Source organism: Carassius carassius, chromosome 3 (assembly GCF_963082965.1).
Source record: "Carassius carassius chromosome 3, fCarCar2.1, whole genome shotgun sequence".
NCBI classification, from domain to species: Eukaryota; Metazoa; Chordata; class Actinopteri; order Cypriniformes; family Cyprinidae; genus Carassius; species Carassius carassius.
In genome coordinates, this window is record NC_081757.1 from 22,331,102 (window position 1) to 22,346,829 (window position 15,728).

At 37.1% G+C, this 15,728-nt stretch overlaps 1 protein-coding gene across 1 annotated transcript in view; it reads right to left on the bottom strand.

The window, feature by feature from the left end:
* LOC132123376 (cadherin-8-like) overlaps positions 1-15,728 on the bottom strand; it is an 83,450-nt gene that overhangs the window by 50,598 nt on the left and 17,124 nt on the right. The window contains exon 3 of the mRNA XM_059533961.1: positions 721-1,015. Coding sequence (XP_059389944.1) covers positions 721-1,015 — 295 coding nt within the window. The remainder of the gene's footprint in view (positions 1-720; positions 1,016-15,728) is intronic.

A 15,728-nucleotide genomic window follows, 5' to 3' on the forward strand; every position in this document is an offset into this window, starting at 1 on the left:
TCCTCTCTGCATTACATCATTTCATGTTGTGTATAAACCATCAACGGCAAAAACAAAACAAGTGATGAGATTAGACATTTCAACTATTCCCCAGCGCAAGAGTTGAAAATACACAGCAGATTCCTTTACACTTTTCTTAAAAAAGGGAATTTCACTACACTGCAGCACAACAGGGCTTTTAGAATGTCATGAGGGTTACAATGAATCCCTTAAGTGGCACTATTATGAGATTCCCTTCACCGACTAACTCGTATTCAAAATCCATCTCAAGGTCAGGCTCAGGATTGTACGGGGAAATGTCAAGCAGGCTTTGTAGACTAACTATGAGCTCTATTTAAAGCAAGTTTTAAGGAGACATTCATTAAAATGCATGGCTACAAATGCTCGAGAACTTATGAATACATTATGTGACTTGAAAAACAAAAAGCTTTTTTTTTTTTTTATGGTCATACTGGACAATCTCAGTGCAGACCCCAATCATGCTTTAATGCTGAACTATGTCCATTGGATTCTGAGGTTACAACATGACTATGGACACCACTATGCATGTTGTGCAATGTTGCATCAATCTCCAGACATACTAATGAGAAATTCCTGTCACCTCCTATGTCTTTGTCTATTCTTAGATCTCTATTACTTGTATATTTTGTCAGAGCTTTTGTCTGCCTCATGTCATTATTCAGCTGAGACAACCGGAGATGATAAAAGGAGATCACTCACCCACTTGGGACATCTCTGGCACTGAACCTTTGTAAGGCCCCTCAATGAACTGTGGGGGGTTGTCATTGATGTCTTGCACTTTGATGACGAACTCTGACGGCGGTTCCAGAGGTTGGTTGGTGTCTCTGTCGATGACCTGTGCCGTGAGCGTGTACTCGGCCTTCTCCTCCCTGTCTAGCCTTTTCATGGCGTGAATGTCCCCCGTCCTCTCGTTGATGGCGAAGATGGTGCCCGCCCCTTCCCCTGCCAGCACATACTTGATGTTCTTAGTCCCCATGTCCAAATCCGTATGGAGCTAAAAAGAGAAACAGAGGAGGGGGATTGAGGCTACTTCCAGTTGCAGCTAAGACAACTCGAGCATGACCAGATTAGTGGCGTCCACACTGGACCTATCGGCAATCAATCACGTAAAAGAATTAAAGCCCACAGACAAGTGCAGAGCTGCATAGTCTCTTCAAAATTCTAGAGTTTCACTGCAAGGGCTGAATTGCTCAATCTCACAGACAAAAAAGGGGAAAAGGGCAGGCTAAGTCCTGGATTTCAAGGTAATTTTTGGGTTGTGTATCCCATCTATCTGTCATTCACCTCTTCATACATCGCTAGTAGAGGGTGGAGGTCAAAGCAGAGGCGTAGCCATCTTTTCAGAAGTGAGGGGGACAGAAATCACACACACACACACACACACACACACACATATATATATATATATATATATATATATATATATATATATATATATATGTCTGTGTGTGTGTGTGTGTGTGTGTGTGTGTGTGTGTGTGTAATTTCATTATAATATAACATTTTTGTAATCTATATAGCCTAATAGTCAACAGTTTTTTAACAGTACGATTTTTAATGTTTTGAAAGAAGTCCCTTCTGCTCACCAAGCCTGCCTTTATTTGATCCAAATTACAGCAAAAGCAGTAATATTGTGAAATATTTATACTATTTAAAATAACTGTTTTCCATCTTAGTATATTTTAAATCTAATGTGTTCCTGTGATCAAAGGTGAATTTTCAGCATCATTTCTCCAGTCTTCAGTGTCACATCCTTCAGAAATCATTCGTAATATGCTGATTTGCTGATTATCAATATTTAAAACAGATGAGTACATTTTCTTCAGCATTCTTTGATGAACAGAAGGATCCACCGATCAGCATTTATGTGAAATAGAAAGCTTTCTCAACATTATACACCATATAATTCAAATATATATATATATATATATATATATATATATATATATATATATATATATATATATATATATATATATATATATATATATATATATATATATATATTGTTAAATAAATTATAGAAATTAATACTTTTATTTAGCAAGGATTCTTTAAATTGATCAAAAGTGATGATAAAGACATAATTTTACAAGAGATTTCTATTTCAGATAAATGATGCTCTTCTGAACTGTCTATTCATCAAAGAAACTTGAAAAAATTCTACTTAGCTGTTTTCAAAATTATCATAATAAGAGTTTTTTTTTTCTTTTTTTGCAGTAAATCAGTATATCAGAATTATTTCTGAAGGATCGTGTGACTGGAGTAATGATGCAAAAAAATAAAAAATAAAGCTTTGAAATCTCAATAAATGACATTTTGAAATATACATAAATAGAAAACAGCTATTTTAAATAGGCTAGTAAAAATATTTCAAAATTTCACTGATTTGCAGAACTCGGATCAAATAAATGCAGGCTTGGAGAACAGAAGAGAATTAAAAAAACATAAACAAAGCTTACTGTTCAAAAACTTTTGACTGGTAGTGGATACTAAAGGCAACTATTTTTTTCTAATTTCCAGCTTTTCTTTTTTTTGGCTTAGAAATCTATAACTGCTGGACAATAACAAATATAATAATGATTTGTTTATATACTACAAACACTTTTTTTCACATAATAAGGCAGAATAGTTTTTATACTGTAATAAATGCTATGTCAATTAGCACTGCATTGTTCTTATACTTTATTTATCACCTGCTGGAGATTTTTTTGGACTTGAAAATACAAGACAAAACAACTGTTTTCATGCAGCGATAGCTGGATGCTGTTGCCCATTCGCCTTCTCGGTCAGAAAAAACAGCAGGTCATGCGCAGACTATCCTGTCTCTTTGAGTTTAAATCTATATTTATTATACCAGCTCTTGAAAACCTCTATATAAACACACTTCCCCGAAAAAGTGCGGGGGACAAAGTTCCGTGATATTAAAAGTGGGGGGGGGGCACGTCCCCCGCGTAATCTATGCCCCTGGGTCAAAGCGTTCTGCTCACATCTGCCTCAGGGTTCCTGTTACCAACTTGAAACCAGTCACCAGGCCACAGCTCCAGAACGAGAAGGCAATTGGGTTGTGTGTGAAAAAAAAAAAAAAAGCAAAGAGAAAGAAAATGAATAAAGGCCAAGACTATCCTTGACTGCTTCTGAAAGGGGACAATAGACAGACATCTGCCAAACAAAAGAGAAAGAGGCGCAAAACAGCTAATCTATCTATCTATCTATCTATCTATCTATCTATCTATCTATCTATCTGCTCACACCTTATTTTAAGGTCCAATTATCGCCATTAACAAACCATTAATTACAATGTTTACCTCAATATATTACTAATTTGCTGATACTATTAATAGTTAGAAAGGAAGTTGTTAAGTTTAGGTATTGTGAAGAATTAGGGATGTAGAATAGGGTTATGAAGAACTGTTTTAAAAAATGTATTATCATTATTATTAGTAGTATTAATAATTTGGATAATATTAATACAAAATAATAATTTGGCTTTTTCTGAAAATTTCTGAAATGGCATTAAAAAAAAAAAAAAAACATAACTCCAATCAGTTCGGTAGCTATATCATGTACAGCGACTTCAGTTCCATTTCTTGAGGCGGTAATATATACAGCCTGGTGCGAGTACACTTGAGACTGCAGTAACAAGGACAGTGTGAGCTTTGAAATGCGGACTTCAAAAAAAAGCAATTGCTTTATAACTATGGTCTTATGCATATGTTGTCTCAGAGGTGCCGTTTCCAGACACTGACAAAGCACACACACTTAAATTGTCACACCTTGCACTTTTGTTCTCCTAATTGTCCTATCATTCCACATGAAAGATCTATCTCATTAACACATCAGCTTCACAACAGTCTTCTCGCTACGAAAACCCCCTAAATGAGCCAAAATTAATGATGTGCTTTTTCTGATAGAAAACTTTTTTTTTCTCTTTCCTGAGATTCTCATGTATTCGAGAAAATCTGCAATAGTATGTATTATTATAATACAATACAATACAATATATGAACAAAATGTCACAGCTGCAAAACTTCACTTCCTCCGTTTGTTCATCCCTATGCACTATGTGTACAGACAACATTTCAAGGTTGTGCTCACACCAGTCTCATTCTGACGAGTGATCGCTTAATCTCAATGTGCAAACAATCGACTGAAAGTGTGGCTGTGGGAGGGAGGCAGTCTGTCATTATCTGGGTTGCCAGGGCAACTCCAGTGCTCTAACATCTGACAGCATCCGCATTTCCCCAACTCTCTTAACACACATAATGGAAAGAGGTCTGGTAGTTGTTCATTTTTATTTTTAATTTATTTTTTCACCGTTTTGTTTCAATACTGTCAAATAAGGAACAAGTAAATGATCACTCGAAAGAAGTTACAAAGGATAAAGAAGGTCAAAGAAAACAACAAAATCACAATGTTAAGATATTTTAATTATACATTTGATTAAAAACAAGACACTGTTTAGTACAAGAGTACAAGACACTGAGAAACACAGAGCTAAAGAGTAACGGCAACAGTGGGAAATGTAAAATCCCAGGCAGTCTTAAATCTGCCGGCACACTGGTGTGGATTAGCATTCAGAGCTGCCTGACTGGAGCTGAACAGGAACAACAGTGGGTTTTTACACCCGACTCTCTCTGTACCACTGCTGTTGAATACAGTTTTTATTGTCAGTCGTGAAGAAAAAAATATTTCAGTGGCTGCTAGAGATGAACCTTTATAGTAGCCTAAGGAACAATCAGCGGCTCCGTAATGAGGACCCCTCTATCCCTCTACGCCTGCCGACTGCACACTAAAGCGCACGTTAAGCCCGACATTGCAAATTAATGATTTTGCCTCATGTCAGGGCAAGTGGCAGAGAAGACGTGAGTAGAGAGGAGAAGATTCACATCACCTACAGAGATGATGTGTCACACATTTCAAAAATGTCAGCGGAGCCCCAACCCAAGGACCGTCTCAACGGTCAATTAAGCATTGTATAAGAATAGGGCTCTGCTTGGACTAAGTGAATTGTACCATGTGCTACTGCGGGCCTTCAAGGTCACCGTAGTTTCTGCATGGTGCCTGCTGAAAGGTTCCATGGTGATCAGGCATGTTGCAAGAGCAAATTCCTGTAATGGATTCCGAGGCTTTTAAGAAGCAATGCCATTTATATTTGAACAGCCACTAATGAAATTAACTGAGTTCTCCTCCTCATCATCAGAAGCATCACTATAATTCATGTCAAATGCTATATTGGCAAAACATTGTTAACACGGCTTTCATACTATGCTATCTTTTCATTTTGCTCATCTAGATGAAGTTGTAGCCATTGTGGTTGGCATGTGGTGCTCATGTGGGAGATGTAGGTTCAGATTTGGCTGTGTGTCACATCCAATATTCATTTCCCTCTTCCCCTATTATTTCAAAACTCTCTACGTTCACCATCTGCTATGTAATTTCCAACTGAAACTACTAATAACTGCAAAAAAAAAATAAAAAATGTTGTATTATTCAAAAACAGTATTTTGTTTGCAATCAATCTCTTTGTTTAGCATTATTTTATATGAAAGCAAGTGCTTTTATACATACAGTACATACATACATACATACATACATACATATATATATATATATATATATATATATATATATATATATATACATACATACACACACACACTCACACACTGACTCTCATATATAAATAATTATGTTTCAGATATTGAAAATGGGCTTTATGGAAAATAAGCTATGTGTATATGTGCATAATGAATGCCTCTAAATATAAATACTTTCTTCATGAGAAAAAGATTGCATTGCCGCCTGATAAGCCTATTGTTAAATTATTGCAGTACCCACTGAGAATTGTTTTATTAAATGGGATGTCACCTTCACTCCCTTACTAATAAATATTGTTTACATGTTGTCTTTAAGAGATTCCCCCAAACAGAATGTGCAATTGAATAGTGTATGTGATAAAATGAATAGGCTATATATGAAAGTAATGATTGTTATTTTTACCAGCTCACCCTATATTTGACACTGCATGTATTCAATAAAACAGGATTCCTACCTTCAGAGAAAATAATAAATGCCCTAATGAAAAACAACAAGAATAAGCATGTGATGCATGCTTGACTAATGAATATCACACGGTGCCTTGAATTTGAGTGGCTTTCTCAGTAACCTTCCCAGGTACATGATTAGCCTTCCTGTGCTCCTGGTTTATTCCTACTGTGCTGAGAAGGAACCAAACAGAGCAATTGTTATTGCTATACAAAGCAAATGTAATCAAATCAAAAACAGATAGATTTTCATGAAGCAGACCCAACTACATATTCAGATACAAAACACTGCTACAAAAGAGCTTTATGTGTGGCCAGATAATATAAACTGAGAATCTAATTTCATATTTTAGAATAGTGGTGTTTTTTTGTTTTTTTTAACCTGGTGCTTTATTTACTGAGTGGCTGAATGGACTGTGGACTGCTACATGATGTGATTACCAATTCTCCTGTTAAAACATGCATTGATTTCACACAAGTAACACCATCACAAGCAACACGTCAGGTCTGGGCCGGGACTGGTCCTGTTTAAGACTGGCTGTGACTCTAAACTTCTGTTGTGCTAAAATCTAATTAGATACACAACAATCTTTCAATCTAGAAACCACTAACATGGGAACAAATCATAATAATAATATGAAATAAGTTAAATATGAAAATAAAATCTCAACTATAAAACTATACCATTTAAAAGTTAGGGGTCAATAAGATGTTCTTTTCTTTCTTTCTTGAAATAAATTAATGCTTGATCAAAATCAGCATATCAGAATGATTTCTGAAGGATAATATGACACTGAAGACAATTAATGACTGTCGAAAATAGCTCTGCTCTGCAATCACATGAATAAACGTCATTTTAAAATAAATTAAAATAGACAAGGGTTTTTTGATGTGTGTGTTTGTGTGTGTGTGCTGGGCAACGATTAATCACATCCAAAACAAAAGTTTTTTGTGTACATAATATATGTGTGTGAACTGTGTATATTTATTATGTATATATATAGACTTTTTAATATATTAGAAATAAAAAAATTCTAATATTAAAAGAGAGAATTAGAATATTTAATATATAAACTTAACATTTTTCTTAAATATATACATGCATGTGTGTGCATTTATATATACATAATAAATATATAAGTACACTTATATATATATATATATTTCACTCCCCATTGTAACGTGCTGCTTTTGCAAGGTTCCATGAAAAAAAGTTTCAGCTTTTATTTTACTTTATGCCACGCAGAAGATGCGGGTTCATCAAGTTCGTCAAAATGATCCATCCTCGATCGTTTTTAGTCAGCTTTGACGAAACTACTCTCAGCTAGTGTGTCTTTTCAAAATGAAAGCAGTCTTGTGACCTGACCTGAATACAACACTCTGATTCGCTAAAATGGACTTATCGGCTTCTGTTCACAACAAGGGTGCTTGTCGGTTTAGGCAGTAAACCATGAAGTTGCGATGCCTTGAAAGTGGATACATATACATGTCTTTAATCTTTATCAAACTGAACTGAAAATGACATTAAACTATGTCATGTTCATTTTTATTTTCAAGTGGTTCCCTAAGGCCATGATGGTATTATACAGTGCCATTAGACATGCAAATAACTCATCCATCTCTCCTTGGCAGAGACCAATGGACTGATAGGGGCTGCAATTATCATGTTCTTTTCTTTGAAGTGTCTATTGGCTGTCCCCACAAAAGGCTTCAGGGACAGAGGGGGGTTCAATGCTCAGGCAGCACTATCTATGCTCGCTGTCTGTTCTAATGTGGAATTACAGAGAACTCTGTTTTAACATGTCACATCACGGCAGAGTAGACGCGGCAACAAGCAGTTCCTTTGTCTCACATACTGAAGACTGCATGCAAACTCAATGTGTGTGTGTGTCTGTTTGTGTCCATGTGCACATGTGCTTATAAGTGACTATATGGCTCCGAAGTCTGCAGATTAGAAAACCAGCAGGCAAGAGCTAAGGGGTAGGGTTTCATTCACAGGAACACAAAGGGTGAGCATCCTTTCTTGTTTCCCCCTGAAGGTGTACTGTACATTTCATGAAAGCCATACTGAGTGATGAAAGCATTTTACAAATTTCACAGGTCCCACAACATCATTGTTTTGCTGCACTGTTTTAGCACCTTTACTTCTAGCATTTCTTTTTTTACTTTGTGCCAAGGGCAAAATGAACAGTTTACCCAACAAATAAATTCCCACAGCAGATATTTATTTTACTTTCATCTTTTTTTCTTTGGGAAGATAAATACAGAGGTCTTCTCAGTCTTTTGAATTACTTTTGAACCCATCTTTATTTTTAAACAGAAAATTGGTATGACCTCAAATGTATTAAAACCAAGCAAAAATAAAGAGACGGTTTAACATCAATTGTGTAGAAACAATTCCTTAACGTAACAACTGCAATTTCATGGAAGTTCAGCTGCACCTGCTGACAAAATAAAGTGCTTGTTGATGGAGGGAAGACATCAAAACATATAAAAATGGACCCTTCAAAATGAACATGGTCAAATTACTCATCTGTTTTTATTCTCTGTCTGAAATGCCCATCAGTAATGTCAACAGAGATTTCACGCACCCCTGCAGGCACATCAGCCGACGGAGACATTTCCCCCTTACCTGCAATTTACATCAGAACACATGCATAGTGAGATTAGCGGCATTGGTGAATGGCCTGCTCTGACTGAACGCTCTAACAATGTGTCATCCACTCACCACTGTGAGGAACATTCAATGCTGTCCTGCTTTTAGACCAAGCACCATGAACACAAGTCAGTCTGACCATTTAAAAACTCCCGATGTGAGGAATAAAACAGCAGGGTGGATCCGAGTCTTTGTTGCTTCTTCTGAAGGATATAAATTCATCAAGAAAGGTTCCTGATTTGAACTTGACTGTACTTGTAATAATGTAAAACCTCTCTTCAATAAAGCCAGCTTGGTCAATTTCTTAGCTTCCAAGTATGGACTATCAACAGGGTAAATTGAACAGGGTAATCTTTGTAGCTTCATAGACCTTAAATGGTTACACACAATTTATGTTTTCTGTCATTCATGTTAAACAAACAACAAAAGAAAGACATTCTCCAACTCTTCAGATACTGTAGATAGATAGATAGATGACAGAGTGATAAAATTAGCATATAACAGTATTGAAAATCCCTGCTCTCATCAAAAGTCTTAACCTTGAAGGCCACTTGAACACATGGGGCCCTTCTTGCCAATAGAGGCCAACTAGAAATAGGACGGTAGGGGGTGTCCCTGTATGCATGCCCCCTTCCTGTCAACCCAGACTGGGAGATGGATGCCGGCTGTCACACTCGCCTGCTTTTGTGCTTGCCAGACGCGAAGGGGTCTCGATGAAAGTGCCCAAACACTCATCAATCTCACTTTTGCCCTCTGCTCCTGCCTGTGCTCTTACATGTCCCAATAACAATTTAGTCACAACATGAGGAAAAATGCTTCCATCCACAGAACCAGGACACTAATCCGGTGACCTGAGAACATAGAAAAGCAGCTAAGAAAGTGAGAGTGAGAGAGTAATAGCCCTGAAAAAGAAATAACAAAGAACTTTGTACAGGCACTTCTATGGCACTGATCTACTGTCGGGCTGTGAAAAGATTAAATAATGAAAATGAGCGATATCATGAGACCTTTTTTTCACGCGCCTCATTCCTCATCATTTGTTCTCTCACACAAAAAATAAAATAAATAAAATTAAAAAAATAATAATAAAAATAAAACAATTTACCCAAGGAATGTTGTTTTTCTCTTTTCGTCTCGGTTCTCTTTTGGAATAGAAAAATCATAACATGCAGTTTCCCACAAATATTTAATTACAGAAAAACATGATGTCATCAAATTCCCCTCTGCATTCGTTCACTTTGATTGTGTCACTCATACTGTGATGTTTTTTGATTTGTGTCACTGTAACCCAGCACACTTACATTCACAGTCACCAAGCCTTATTAATATAGTTTAGAAAAGCTCTTATAGCCATCTTGAAAAAATGGGTCAATAAATGGTCCTCAAACCACCTTGCCATTCGAGTGGTCTCAAACCTATAATCTTTTTCCCAGCAACACAACACAAGTGACATGTACTGAAGCAAAATGGATGTCAACTGAACAACGAGGGAAAAAAATAAAAATATAATAATATTAATAATAATAATAATAATAAGAAGAAGAACAACAACAACAACAACAATAATAATAATAATAAAAAAGAAAAAATTTTAATTGCATGGACTGTCATCTGGCAGTAAGATTAGTATTGATGAACTTCGGCATACATCTGATTTGTAATTTTGTGAAGCATGTTCAAGCATTTAAAATTATTAAACGTATCATTAGAAGAAATTTCACTTTCGTTTGCTTGAACGGAAATTAGGGAGCAAAAGTGCAAGGGCAAATGTTAGAACACATTATACATTCAGAAAAGTGTTGGGGATAATCTTGGACATCTATGAAGAATGAACAGGTCACTTGGAATGACATGTACAGAAGTTCATCTGTGCTTTGCATGAAGACTGGAGTTTGCTCCTAGACCACACGCACACACACACACACACACACACACACACACACACACACACACACACACACACACACACACACACACACACACACACACCCACACAAACCTAGTAAAATGTGTAAGTGCAAGTTATCTACAGGCATCTCCTCATAGACTTAAACCAGAAATCTAAATGTGGCTGAAATACAAAACATTGTAAGCACTCCTTGGGGCAGCAGGTTTATCCATTTACTTGAGTTCCAGAATTTATTTCTCTTTCCATATGGAATCATGATCTACTACTCTGACCTTTAGCATACGCATTCAATCTCATGGAGTAAGTCATTTAGTGGGGGCCAGCCTGGGCAAGCAGTAAATGTGATGATCCCAGATGGCCCACCCCCACCGAACGTAAATTAGCGAAGGAGCCGTGAAGGGAAGTCACAAGCAGAGTCTGTCTTCACTGTCTAAAAAAATTGGGAAGACACTCTGTAGCAAGTCATCCGTCTGTTGTGACACTGATGCCATAAAATGTGTCCTCGGGCAAGGATTCGGAATGCACAACTAGCTTTTTTTGTTCTTCGGGTGGGGGGGTGGGCTTACTTTTCTCTCTCGCCATCTTGCAATCATCCACTTGCTTAGTGATGCACAGACAATGTGAAATCTATGAAGTTGAAGGTGTTGACTCTATGAGCTGTCAGTCAAGACATCTATGGCATGTCATGCAAAGAAAAAAAATACAGAGAGTGAGTGCAAGGCTCTGTAGGACAGGGACTCGTGTTGAGTATCCATTTATGTGGTTTCTAGAATTTTTAGCAAGCCAGACTTTAAATTTGGCATGAAACAGTAAATGCAACCATCTTTTCTTCCCTATTATGATGTATATCTGAATGAACAAGATCTCCAATGAGAAAAAATGCAGGATGAGACTTGATTTTGTCCATCGAGAGTTGATTCGATCTTTGTCATTTCCTAATTGCTGTGATGTCATGTGAGTGACAGGTTTCTGGAGAAGAGAAATTACTGTCTAGCCCTCGCGCCAATGCACACGTCATCAGTGTCAGAGAAGAGATGTGATTTCAAGGGAGAGAAAGTGATTTTGATTTAAGTATAACTATATTTCATGAAAAGAAAAAAATAAAAGAGTTTTGAATTCATGGTGACTTTAAAATGAATTTTTAATGCAACACAAAATAAGACCTGAAAAAAAAAAGTAGGGAAAAGGAAAATCTGTTAATGCATAAGTCTGATGCCAAACCATTGAGATACATCAGTCCAAGGGCTCGTACAAAAAGGACTCGAGTCCTACTTTTTGCATTTTGCAATTGCAAAATTGCATTTTGAAGTTGCAAGCCAGTCTGTGAGAGAAATGAGGTGAAGGAGCAAAAATCTCAATACTGTATGCTGTTAATAATGCAGAAGATCAATAATGCATTTAAAATTGCAGCCTAAAATAGTACTACAAGCACATCACAAGTGATTCTGTTCACTAGATGCTCTGTAAAGCACACACAACATGGCAAATATGGCCCCCAAGACAATATGTAACTCAAGATTTTTGTGAAAAATAAATATTAAATAAATAAATAAATAAATAAAAATTAAAAAAAAAATTGGGAAAGAAAAAATATTGCCTGGAGAATTCCAGATTTGCTAATTCAACACAAGATGTCAAATCAAAGTTTGCCACCATTTTGATATTGTACAGGTATCGGGGGGGGGGGGGCTGGGGGGGGGGGGGTGTTTGTCTATCTTTCCCTTTGAGCCTGGCACTTAAAAAAAAATAAAACCCTAAAATTAAGCTGGCACTAAAACACAGCTCCATTGTATGCAAATGAAGATTTTCCCCCTTTGTTGGGATGAAATAAAGAAAATGGCACCACCATTTCTAAGCAGTCATACAGTATATCATACTGTTTACAAATCACTTTAATGCTTTTGGTGAAATCTCAGAGCTCTCGTAAATTCTTTAAGTCCATCTCTCTGCCTCGTAGTCGTAGACCAGCCAATACTTTTCAATTTGGGAAAAAAGAAGCACTGAGGTAAAAGGCGCTGCTCAAGACGATTACATCTATTCTACCTCATTACTTGCCTTTTGGGAGACAGAGGAGGGCAGAGAGGCAGTTTGCTATCTGTTTACATTTACTGTACAAGACTATCGGAATTATAATTGTGTTCTTCTTTCAGCGCGTGGCTCTGTTTAAAGGTCCTGTGGTCCCAGGGAGATGAAGAAAAATGAAATCCCTTAAAGGGATTCCACTGCACAGGCAAACATGCTGCAACACAACTTTTATTTCTTTTTCCATCTCTTTTTTCCACCTCTTATTTTCTTTCTACATTTGGGGGACTTTCCAACTCAGGAAGATAAAAAAAAGAAAAATCGAGGAGAGAGAGATAGAGGGCAATTCATATTCTGAGGAAATATTTTTTCACTTGATACTGTCTCAAAGGAAATATCACATAGTAAGGTTGGGATTCCAAATGAGATCAGCGAGGGCCATTTGTAGGGGGTAGAGATCTACAGGACAGCGAGACGTAGACTCATATAGAGGAATACTTCCGCTCATAATGAAAATTCTGGTATCATTCACACCCTCACTTATGACTTTTTCTTGAGGCATAAGGTTGAGTAAATCAGGCATTATATTCATTTGAGTGAACTATCCACATAAATGAATTGGTACTTTTGGATTGAAAGAATAAACAGCTGATAAAAAAGCTAAATAATTAACACTAACCCATACCCTGAAAGATGACCACAGGGGCCACTGGAGGAAGCATTTTTATTGGATTATTCAATCATAATTTGGCTAGAAGCAATGGTTAAAATGCTTGAATGATGAATTTGTTTATAACAAACATGCAGGTTCTCATTTAAAAGACATTAAATTAAGTTACTTGTAGATTATTGGGTTGTTTTTTTGTACAGGACCCATTCACTGCTGAGAATCCTTTGGTGGGCAAGTGATATGATGCAAAATTTATCTAAATCTGTTCTGATAAACAAACAAACAAAAAAACAAACAAACTCATTGATGGTCAATTTTTGGTTGAACTATTCCCTTACTTTCTCAGATCCAATTTAAAACAAGAGGTTATGATATTTATACCACACCCAGGTTGTGTTTAATTTCTTAATGCTTTCCATTCCTGATTAGAGCATGATCCACATGAGTCCAGAAGGGGCAAATTCAGTGATGAATGCAATGTCATGTACATGTTGAAGGATCACTGTACAGATAACCTCATAACTCAAAACACTGTCTGTATTACTTGATAATGATGAGGCTATATTCCAAAAGACTAATTCCAAATAGCACTTCCGACATATCTGAAGTACTACAGAGGCATTCATTTTACCATTTTCTGGCATGTTTGTATCCAACGCATGGTTGAGAGCATAGACATAAAGATGTAGTGCAATAAACCGCCTGCTGTCTTTTCATTCAGTACAAGGCTACATATTTACAATACATCTGCTGGTTTATTATTCGCACATGTACAGCAGGAGATGCATCATCACATGGGTCTGCTTCAATTTGTCTTTTCCTTGAATAATTATGGGCTTTGTGTATATCTATGAGCCAATCTGAGATATTTGTTTAACGAGGACTCTCGACTAATATACAGTGTTTGTTCAACAGGATCTCACAGATCGGTTTATATGGCAATCGCTGATTATTGCCTTATGTCTTTTTTTAAGAAGTAATAAATCATAAATAAGCATTAAAGAGTACAAATATTGAATCATCAATAAATGTCTCATAAGTTACCTGCGGTGCATGTGACGTTCAAGATTATTCATCATCCACCCACTTTCATCTCTCAATCTCCATCATTCCGCTTGGCCTGAAATTGAATGTGAGTTTACCCAGTAAACACGATTACATGGTTTATGCTAAACCTACGCCATTAGCATACCAGAGACGAGAGAACATGTCCAGGCGTGTATGACATGGTCTTATCCCTCCCAGCCCTTGTCCAATTATGGATTAATCTGAACACATCAAACGTGGCCCTGCTTGCACCTCATGCGATCATTTCAGCGATACTGCTCCGTCAACAACTAATTGCCTTGGCTGCAATTTCCTTCGCAAGAGGCCAAATCCAAGAGGAAAGATCCATACATAGGGTTTATTTACATGTGCAAATAAACAAGACTAGTGAGAAAAGCAGCATGAGGAAAGGGATGTGTGTGGTGTTTGGGTTGGGATGGGAAGGTGGCTCTATCTGATTTCTGTACAGTAAATGGTTCCGTATATGCGGCTCACATTAGCTCAGGATGAACTCTGCGCTGCTCCATTAGTCTTCCCCAGATTATGCTACACTTCTCAGTCCCGTTTACTTAACATGCTGGATCCGGCCTCCATGATTTGCACTAATCAACTGATAAGGCGAAAGCCCTTTCACCAATCCCTGGAGGGTGAAAACTGAACTCCTAATGGTCATTAGTAGTAATTATGTTCCCTAACACACACATCCAACCCAGCCCCTCTCACTCGTAAGTAGTTAGTTCCCATCGCCTTCCATCCACCCGCTTTAGGTCCAGATTGCACTCCCGCACACAGGATGTGCCCTTATCACCGAGCACTGCTGCCACTCACAAATATGATAAAATAAAAGTTAGCATTCCATTATAAAGAGCGGCTATATAATATAATGAAGGGAGCAGTAAAATAATATGACTGAAATTCTCTCCCTCTCGCTCTCTGCTTTCCTAGCCTCGATTCTTTCAGATCAAACCTCAGTGACCTATTCTCCAGAGTCTGACCTACAGAGTGTGATATGTATTGACAAGGACAAAACTACTGGCAAGGGATCCCAAAAAATTCAATAACATGTGTACAGGCCCTTCCAACAGCCTTAGCATCAACTGTGTAATCTCCTTTTCCTCCTTGTCATTTCGCCATCATATTCACCTTATTACGGATTCAAGCCAAGGCAAGGACAGATAGAGTGATGCTGCAGTGGTGTCCCATAATGACACAAAGAGTAAGAGAAAAACATAATTCAATGCAAACAAAACGATTCTAAACAAAAATGCCTCTCCTTCATTCATCTAACAAAAGAGTTTTACATTCCGCTAAGAAATATTTCACATTTTATGTAGGGAAATAAATGAATACAACTTT